The sequence below is a fragment of the Hyla sarda genome, chromosome 2, assembly GCF_029499605.1.
Source record: "Hyla sarda isolate aHylSar1 chromosome 2, aHylSar1.hap1, whole genome shotgun sequence".
NCBI lineage: Eukaryota > Metazoa > Chordata > Amphibia > Anura > Hylidae > Hyla > Hyla sarda.
Genome location: NC_079190.1, coordinates 198686733 through 198697020, shown reverse-complemented (window position 1 = coordinate 198697020; position 10288 = coordinate 198686733). Strand labels below are relative to the sequence as shown.

General features: G+C 44.9%; 1 protein-coding gene and 1 long non-coding RNA gene across 3 annotated transcripts in view; one reads left to right on the top strand and one right to left on the bottom strand.

Moving 5' to 3' along the window:
- Positions 1-288: 288 nt before the first annotated feature.
- On the bottom strand, positions 289-3454 carry POU3F3 (POU class 3 homeobox 3). The gene has a single exon (XM_056556104.1). The coding sequence runs from the start codon at positions 2892-2894 to the stop codon at positions 1569-1571; it is 1326 nt and encodes a 441-aa protein (XP_056412079.1). The 5' UTR covers positions 2895-3454; the 3' UTR covers positions 289-1568.
- A 4992-nt stretch (positions 3455-8446) lies between these two features.
- Positions 8447-10288, top strand: part of LOC130355673 (uncharacterized) — an 88728-nt gene continuing 86886 nt past the window's right edge. Inside the window, exon 1 of one of the 2 annotated variants that reach the window (XR_008888622.1) lies at positions 8447-9142. This is a non-coding gene — a long non-coding RNA (uncharacterized LOC130355673). The remainder of the gene's footprint in view (positions 9143-10288) is intronic. The other variant, XR_008888623.1, reaches the window with a different exon arrangement.

Here is a 10288-nt window from a genome sequence, read left to right as displayed (position 1 = left end):
AATAATACCTAATAAATGATTCTACTGATGGAATTCTGCAGAGACGTGCACCAATATCTAGAACGGAAAACAACGCATTGATAAACAGCCATAAATCAATACCCTTTATGCCAACTTTTAAATGGGCTCATTGTGGTTTTGTTTTTTTTTGTTAACTAAAGGACATTAATGAAATGATGGAAGACAGCAGAAATGATAGAAAAGTGTTCTTAAAGCATCAAATGTCAATAGTTCGATCTAGAATCGGAAGGATTTTCTCCAGTTATAGGCATCACACACAGATCTGTCTCATTCTAACAAATTTATTTTCTCCATCATCTCTTACTGAACCACTACGAAAATTAAATTACAATCAAATGATCACATCAAAAAAGAGACCATTGTCACCTGTCCGTATTTCAATTGTGATTTGTGCTCGTCTGAAAACAAATAAACCAAAAGAAAAGGAAACAAAAACAAACAAACACGTAATAATACAAGATCTGGGGGAAAAATAAATTACCGTTCTGCAGCAGTTTATAGGTTTTCTGAATAAAATATTAAAAGGAGTCATTTGATGAAAATATAAAGCACATTTTCTTGTAGATCAGCCAGGGATCTAATATTCTTATTCTTATTGTTATTATTATTATTATTTAGCGCTGTCTTTTTTTTCTTATCAGTCTGTTACAACAACCTAACAAAAAAAAAGGACACTGCTTGGAAATTGCAGGAGTGTATCTAATCCTCATGGTTGGCAACGGACTTAAAGAGGTGTAGTGACGGTAAGTGCACAGACAGAGGATCAGATTGGTCGATTATTAAATCCATATTATTAGAGTTTTACTGGGAGTCATAGAAAAGAACAAAACATTTCAGGCTTGTGGTCAGAACTTTAGGAAGGAAAAATAGGATTTCTTATTGACATCTTCTACAATGATTCCCCTCTGGTGCCGACTGGGCAGAAAGTTCAGGAAGCAGAACAGCTCTTGTACCCTGCTTATTTGTATTTCCAATGCATTTCTTACAGTCACTGTGGTGCCATGTGCATATTTATTGGCTGAGTGGGCAAGATAACACATTGGCAGGACATCTGTAGGACTTCTAGCCAGGGGTATGTGGGACAGTTGCTGCAAGTTCCAAGCAGCAGTCTAGTAATTTGCCCTAATTTATTCTTCACGGGGTAAACCACACAGTCAGCCACTGGTATTGTGATGTGGGCACAGCCTAGACATAAAATAAAGGTGGCATCAGGAGTGTTTTCGTTTTTTTTTTTCAGTTCTTTTTTTTTTTTTCTGTGAAATTGGGAAGGACTCGTAAGGCAAATAAAAACAATATTAAAAATATAATATATATTAAAAAGAAATATCTGCAGTTCTCGGTGCACTGTACATGTCCACCCATGTGCCCCAATGCCATAGTCTTCGCCCTGTGTCAGTGAGTGTTCCCCTCTCTCTGTATGGTAGGTCTATATATATATCATTATGTATCTATTTATATAAAAAGAGCAGTCTGGGTGAGGGGGGCTGTGTGTGGCAAGGTCCTCCCGTGGCATCACTGGTCAGGCAGCTGCTGGGTGCCCACTCCAGTCATTGCACACTAGTCTGCATCCCGTGGTGAGGGGGCGGTGTGTCAGCCCCCACATTGCCCACCTGGGAGTAGACATCATCTGGCGTCTGTTGCTGGATGCCTGGTGGGGTCATCCTCTTCTCCTTCTGCCGTCGATTACAGAACCAGACCCTGACCACCTCCTTCTCCAGCTGTAGACTGTCCGCCAGGTTAGTGATCTCCTGGGCAGAGGGCTTAGGGCACTTGAGGAAGTGGCTCTCCAGGGCGCCCTTGACGCTCACCTCTATGGAGGTCCTCTTCTTTCTCTTCCTGCCTTGAGCTGCGATCTTGTCGATGCTGGTGGGGCTGCCCGTGGAGGAATCGGCCTCCTCCAGCCACTTGTTGAGCAGGGGCTTTAGCTTGCACATGTTCTTAAAGCTGAGCTGCAGCGCCTCAAACCTGCAGATGGTGGTCTGGGAGAAGACATTGCCATAGAGGGTGCCCAGGGCCAGGCCCACGTCCGCCTGGGTGAAGCCCAGCTTTATCCTGCGCTGCTTGAACTGTTTGGCAAATTGTTCTAGGTCATCCGAGGTCGGGGTGTCCTCGTCTGAGTGGGGGTCGTGGCTGTTGACCCCGTGGTGCTGCTGCTGCTGTTGCTGCTGGTGGTGCTGCTGCTGCTGGTGGTGGTGATGATGGTGATGCCCAGGGTGGTCGCCCAGCTCCGGTGTGTCCCCCCTGACCAGGCCAGGGTGCACGAGGCTCTGGCTCCCCGGGGGAGGGCTCAGCATCCCGTTCACAGTGAATGCCCCGGACTGAGAGTAGAGAAGCGCCTGCTGCTGCTGCTGCTGCTGTTGCTGCTGCGCCCCTCCCGTCATGGACTGGATGTGTGAGGCGGCCGCGGCTCCCCAGCCTCCCGGGTGTCCTTGGTGGGGTCCTAGGTGAGGCGGTCGGTGATGCAGGGCGGCCCCCGGATGCAGCTCGTCCCTCCCAGCTCCCCCCTTCACGTCCTGCTGCTGCTGCGGGTGCTGCGGGCTGCCGGTCATCCCTACGGGGCTGCTCGACCACGGAGAACCTGCCTCTGCTGCCGCCGCCGCTGCTGCCGCCGCCGCCGCATGTGGCAGCGCCGTGACCCACTGGTGTGCGTGGCTCAGCATGTGCCCGCCGTTGCTGGCAGCCATGGCCCCCTGCATGAAGTCGCTCTGCACCATCTTCACCGTGGGATCCCCCCGGTAGCCGCCTGACACCGAGGTGACAGCTGCGCTGCCGGGCTGCATCCCCCCTCCTCCCCCCGAGTCCGAGTGAACGATGGAGCCAGGCGACAGGATGCTGTTGCTGGGGAGGTAGGGGTTAGAAGCTGCCGTGGCCATGGCTTCCCCCCGGGCTGCTGCTATCCACAGGTTTGGGGCTCGGTCTTCTCCTCCTCCCCCGCAGCCTGTGTACGCTTCCCCCTTGAGATGCACTTTCGTCCTTGGAGGATGCTCCCCGTGTAGAAAACGAACGCGCGGGGCGCTCGGTCACCTGTTCCCCGGCGGAGGCTGGAGGCAGCGGCGGTCACTGTTCTCTCCGGGGCAATGATGTCTCTCATAGAGTATTGGGAAGCGCTGACAAGTTGTTGCCTCCAGTAAACTTCCTGCAGAGGGGAGGATGCGGCGGCGGCGGCGTTACAGAAAGTTGTGCTGGAGCTTGGGGTCCCCCCTGTGACAGCTGCTGTGTCCCCGCTGCCGCTGTGTGGGCACAGGTAACTGACTCATCGTCCTCCTCATCCCCCGGAGCGGCTCAGTGTGCGGGGACTGCGGAGGAGAAGCGGGCTGTGCTCTCTACAACTCCACTGGAACTTGTCCGGGCTCAGTGACAGCTGTGTGTGTCCCTCCCTCACCGAGCGGGGACTGGAGAGTGTTTACCCTGCACGCAGCGCGCACACCACCACACTATCCCAAATACGAGCACGCCGAGCGCACGGCCCCCGCTGATTGGCTCCACGCTGCGTGATTGACACCGAGGCGCTGACTGGCTCCAGGCGCGCACCCCTCCTTCCGGCCCTTCCCATTGGCTGCTCGATAATTTAGGCAAAAGTGTCGTAGGAGCTGGGGATGTGGAGGAGCCCCTGATGTACACACAGTGATAGATGGAGGCTACTACTAAGCAGGAGGCTCCCAGCAACTGGTACCCACACACAGTCATAGATGGAGGCTACTACTAAGCAGGAGGCTCCCAGCAACTGGTACCCACACACAGTGATAGATGGAGGCTACTACTAAGCAGGAGGCTCCCTGCAACTGGTACCCACACACAGTGATAGATGGAGGCTACTACTAAGCAGGAGGCTCCCAGCAACTGGTACCCACACACAGTGATAGATGGAGGCTACTACTAAGCAGGAGGCTCCCAGCAACTGGTACCCACACACAGTGATAGATGGAGGCTACTACTAAGCAGGAGGCTCCCAGCAACTGGTACCCACACACAGTGATAGATGGAGGCTACTACTAAGCAGGAGGCTCCCAGCAACTGGTACCCACACACAGTGATAGATGGAGGCTACTACTAAGCAGGAGGCTCCCAGCAACTGGTACCCACACACAGTGATAGATGGAGGCTACTACTAAGCAGGAGGCTCCCAGCAACTGGTACCCACACACAGTGATAGATGGAGGCTACTACTAAGCAGGAGGCTCCCAGCAACTGGTACCCACACACAGTGATAGATGGAGGCTACTACTAACCAGGAGGCTCCCAGCAACCGGTACCCACACACAGTGATAGATGGAGGCTACTACTAAACAGGAGGCTCCCAGCAACTGGTACCCACACACAGTGATAGATGGAGATACTACTTGATAGGAGGTTCCTAGCTACTGGTACCCATACATAGTGATAGAGGCTACTACTAGATAGGAGGCTCCCAGCAACTGGTACCCACACACAGTGATAGATGGAGGCTACTACTAAACAGGAGGCTCCCAGCAACTGGTACCCAAACACAGTGATAGATGGAGATATTACTTGATAGGAGGTTCCTAGCAACTGGTTCCCACACATAGTGATAGATAGAGGCTACTACTCGATAGGAGTCTCCCCAGCAACTGGTACACATGCATAGTGAAAGATGGAGATACTACTAGATAGGAGGCTCCCAGCTACTGGTACCTATAAATAGTGATAGATGGAGATACTACTAGATAGGAGGCTCCCAGCTACTGGTAACTATAAATAGTGATAGATGGAGATACTACTAGATAGGAGGCTCCCAGCTACTGGTACCTATAAATAGTGATAGATGGAGATACTACTAGATATGAGGTTCCCAGCAACTGGTACCCACACATAGTGATAGATGGAGATACTACTAGATAGGAGGCTCTCAGCAACTGGTACCCACACATAGTGAGAGATGGAGGCTACTACTAGTTATGGGGCTCACAGCAACTGGTACTCACACACAGTTATAAATGGAGGCTACTACTACAAGGCATAAGACTCCAAGCATCTGGTACCCACACACAATTCAGGTCATCTCATCCTTACACACATACAAACACACAGTCTAGGTCATCCCTCCACACACTTACACACCTTGGTCATCCCATCCCTCCGCACACACAACACCCACAGATATAGATTAAGGCTACTACTAGGTAGTAGCTGGGAATGTGGAGGAGCCCCTTATCTACAAACAGATGAAGATGTAGGTTACTACCACTAGGCAGAGGATCCCAGCAACTGGCACCCACAAACATCTCAGGTCATCCCACCTCTGCACAAACTGCCCAGACACATGTACACACACACACACACACACACACACACACACAGCTTATGTGATCCCATTCCTAAAAACATACACCGCTCAGGTAATCCTATCCCTACACAGTCCAGGTCATCCCTACACACACAGCTCAAGACATCTCATCCCTACACACATACAGCTCAGGTCCTCCCATCCCTACACACATACAGCTCAGGTCCTCCCATCCCTACACACATACAACGTCAAACAGACACATTCTAGATGATCTCATCGCTACATACACATGTGCACACACACATAAACCCTTCAGGTCCTCCCACCTCTACACACACACACACACACAGCCCAGGTGTCATACTGTACACACACATACAGCCCAGGTCATCCCTACAAACACAGTCACACACACCTAAACATCTCAGGCCATCTCATCCTTACACACATACAAAGTCAAACAGACATACACATTGCGGATCATCTCATCCACACACACACGCACACACACATATACACACACACACACACACACACACACACACACACCGCCCAGGCCATCCCATCCCTACACCCATACACACACAACATGGGTCATTTCATCCCTACACATGCACCAATTCTAACACACGTACACATCCCAGGTCATCTCATCCCTACGCACACACACACACACACACACACACACACAGCCCATGCAATCTTATCCCCACACTATACACACACAGCTCAGGTCATCCCTAAATACAAGCACAGACACACATACTCACACATATAGCCCACACACAGTCACACAAATGCCGGCCCATCCCTATACACCCATGTCATCCATTAGCTGACCTTAAGGACAATAAAGCTCATAAGCTTTCTATATAGCATTGATTGAGGGCATGTATATGTATTGTAGAAATACATCCTAAAAATAAAATAACAGTTATGAATTTATTATACTATTGACCCTAATCTGCATGTTCAATAGTGTAAAAAGCTTCTTATTATATCAGCACACTATTATAGATCTGTACCTGTCATAATAGATAAATTACACATATTATACATACTTTACCAAAGATATTAAAATCAATATACATCTATATGCTCATCCAAAATCTATCTATCATCTATGATCTTTCTCGCATCTGTCTATCATCTATCTATCTATCTGTCTGTCTGTCTGTCTATCTATCTATCTATGTATCTATCTATCTATCTATGTATCTATCTAGTGCCTTTCCTGATAGGATAGCCATTGAGAGAAAGTTTGCAGTTGGAGAGTAGGTCCCAAAGGAGAGCATAAATGGCCAATGCTTTGGTTGACAAAGACCCTGTTAGGAGACCTAAACGTTGCTGCTTTATTTGGACTCAATGCTATAAACCACTAAGGACATTTCACTTATGCGAAAGAGTTTTACTTTCTAGTTTACCAAAGATATTAAAATCAATATAAATCTATGTGCTCATCCAACATCTATCTATCCATCTATGATCTTTCTCGCATCTGTCTATCATCTATCTATCTATCTGTCTGTCTGTCTGTCTGTCTATCTATCTATGTATCTATCTATCTATCTATCTATCTATCTATGTATCTATCTAGTGCCTTTCCTGATAGGATAGCCATTGAGAGAAAGTTTGCAGTTGGAGAGTAGGTCCCAAAGGAGAGCATAAATGGCCAATGCTTTGGTTGACAAAGACCCTGTTAGGAGACCTAAACGTTGCTGCTTTATTTGGACTCAATGCTATAAACCACTAAGGACATTTCACTTATGCGAAAGAGTTTTACTTTCTAGTTTACCAAAGATATTAAAATCAATATAAATCTATGTGCTCATCCAACATCTATCGATCCATATATGATATTTCTCGCATCTGTCTATCTATCATCTATCTATCTTTCTATCAATCTATCTATTTATTTATCTATCATCTATCTATTTATCTATCTATCTATCTATCTATCTATCTATCATCTATCTATCTATCTATCATCTATCTATCTATCTATCTATCAATCAATCATCTATCTATCTATCTATCTATCTATCATCTATCTATCTATCTATCTATCTATCTATCTATCATCTATCTATGCATCAATCCGCCCATCCATCTTCTGTCTAGCTATCTAATATATATCTAGCTCCCAGCACAGTCTCATGTTATAGACACCAGGCAATGCCCACCATCCAGTGTTCTTCCTGCTAGGATAGCCATTGAGGGAAAGTTTGCAGTTTGAGAGCAGGTCCCAAAGGAGAGCTCAATTGGCCCTTGTTTTGGTTGCCACTCTCTCTTTCTTTGCCTTGGATCACTGAGGTTGCCTGTGCTATGTTTCCGCTTGGTTGCATCCACCTCATCTCCCCCCTTCTTCTTAACTCCTTCAGGAAGGATTTCAATAGAAATAGACAATATAGAAATTCTAAGAAAGCTTCTAGGCCTGTAAAGTGCAACAGTGTCAGGTTCTACTGTACAGTACCTCCAGTTTGCGCGGCGGTTAAATGCAGCCTGGAGCGTTATATATATATATATATATATATATATATATATATATACATACAGTAAATATATATATATATATATATATGCAAAAGAATAGCCTATATGTATAAATATATTTAAACCCATGCACCCCAATGTACCCTGTCGCTTCCTCAATAACAGGTGTAGTAGTGGTGCCCCCCACGATGCCATGATTTTATGTGCAGCCTCTTCCTCCATGGTAAAATAAAGAAATATATATGAATCTAAATAATATTTGTGTGTGGCTCAGTAGCCTGCAGTGAAGGCTGTGCAGTGGTTGAGGGGGTGCACAGTGTCCCCCTCCTTCAGCTCCAGCACTGACCACGTTTACACCCGAAATAAAATGAGAAAATGATGTGAAAGTTGTAATAAAAGGTGAAAGTGGGAAGGTGATGGCGCACACAACAGCCCGTTGTTCCCTGTGTGGCGCAGGGCTATGGAGCAGAGATATAACACAGATCACATTGAATGGAGCCGAGATCTCCAGGTGCAGGCGGTTATATAGTCGCTGCCAGACCCCATGTTTTCCTTTCCAGCCGATTTTGCTTGGATCCGGCTCAAGAAAGCGAGCGAGTCTCGTGGTTTTGTTTACACTGAATGGGGAGGATAGGAGCCGTGCCATGGGGCCGCCTTTCATTAATATACACTGAGGATTCTGTCTAAATGACTGCTATGAATTTCACAGTACAAGCTTTCTCAAGGCGTCTCAGGTGGCCCCATGCAACGTGATCGCAGCTCAGCAAACACATCCACCTTCCACCTCCACGATCTTCATCAGGGGGCAATGTATATAGCCACAAGACATGCTAATATCCCATATGTATAATACCTATATGTGCTGGGATCCCTTCCCTCCCCCCCTCCATCATACAATGCCATTGTTTTGTCTGCAGAAAAAAAACCAACAAGCTAAAGTATAACAAGGGGAGAACAGTTAGTGCTGATTTTCATTTGCATAAATTTTCATATATTTTGGAGAAAATAATAGACTAGTGGAGAGCTTGTCTTAGAGGAGTCAGTGCATGGGGGGACCGGAGCAGGCTCGTTTCGCTGCACAGCACACCAAGCCTTGTTCTATCATCACCCACTAGAAATAGATAGCTTTCTAGATCACACACTAGAAATAGATAGCTTTCTAGATCCCCCACTAGACAGCTTTCTAGATCACTCACTAAAAATAGATAGCTTTCTAGATCACTCACTAGAAATAGATAGCTTTCTAGATCACTCACTAGAAATAGATAGCTTTCTAGATCACTCACTAGAAATAGATAGCTTTCTAGATCACTCACTAGAAATAGATAGCTTTCTAGATCATCCATTTATTGATTTTTACTCATCAGAGGCATCTGCTTGGTAAGTGTCCTGTCATGTCCTATCATCTCTGTGTGTATACTGTGGGGGGGGGGGGGTTTGTTGGGGGGGATTGATTCTTGTCGATGCAATTATTGTATTATTTTTCATTTTTGTTACCTTATAGTCTATCATTCTTCTTGTTATAATGAATGGTTATCGCACTGTTGTGGAGGAATGTAGATAACCGGGTAGAGATGTGTTGGGGGGTACTGGGACCCCTTAGCAGAGCGGTTTGTGTGTAGAGGGGGGTGCACGGTTCTTCTCTAACAAAACGATTGTGATGGGATGTTTACAGTGCTGGAAACGAGCGTTCTATCTAGTAAACTGATATAGAGCTGGCATCCATCTACTTTATATTATGGAGGGGGTGGGGGTGGGGGTCTTCGTAAAATCCAGGAAAAAAGAAAAAGAAATCTGAAGGTTAAAGGAAGAACATTAAGTGCTGTCTAGAAGTACATAAAAGGCCTTGGCATCATCACTCAGGAGGCAGGGGATCCTAAAAATAGCTAAACATATTGTATTATTATTATTATGAGTAGTAGTAATAGTAATATCATAATTATTATTATTACTACTACTTCTGTTGTTATTATTATAAGTAGTAGTATCATAATTATTATTACTACTACTTCTGTTGTTATTATTATAAGTAGTAGTATCATAATTATTATTACTACTACTTCTGTTGTTATTATTATAAGTAGTAGTATCATAATTATTATTACTACTACTTCTGTTATTATTATTTGTAGTAGTATCATAATAATAATTATTATTAGTAGTAGTAGTAGTATCATAATTATTATTATTATTACTACTTCTGTTGTTATTATTATAAGTAGAAGTATCATAATTATTATTACTACTACTTCTGTTATTATTATTTGTAGTAGTATCATAATTATTATTATTATTAGTATCATAATTATTATTATTACTACTACTTCTGTTATTATTATTTGTAGTCGTATCATAATTATTATTATCATAATTATTATTATTATTACTACTACTTCTGTTATTATTATTTGACAAATTTCTTATAAAAAACGATTATTATGATATTTAAGTGAAGGGAAGTATTTATTTTATAGCTGTCATCTATATGATCTGGCCATAAAATCTTGAAAGTAGTAAAGAAAGTGA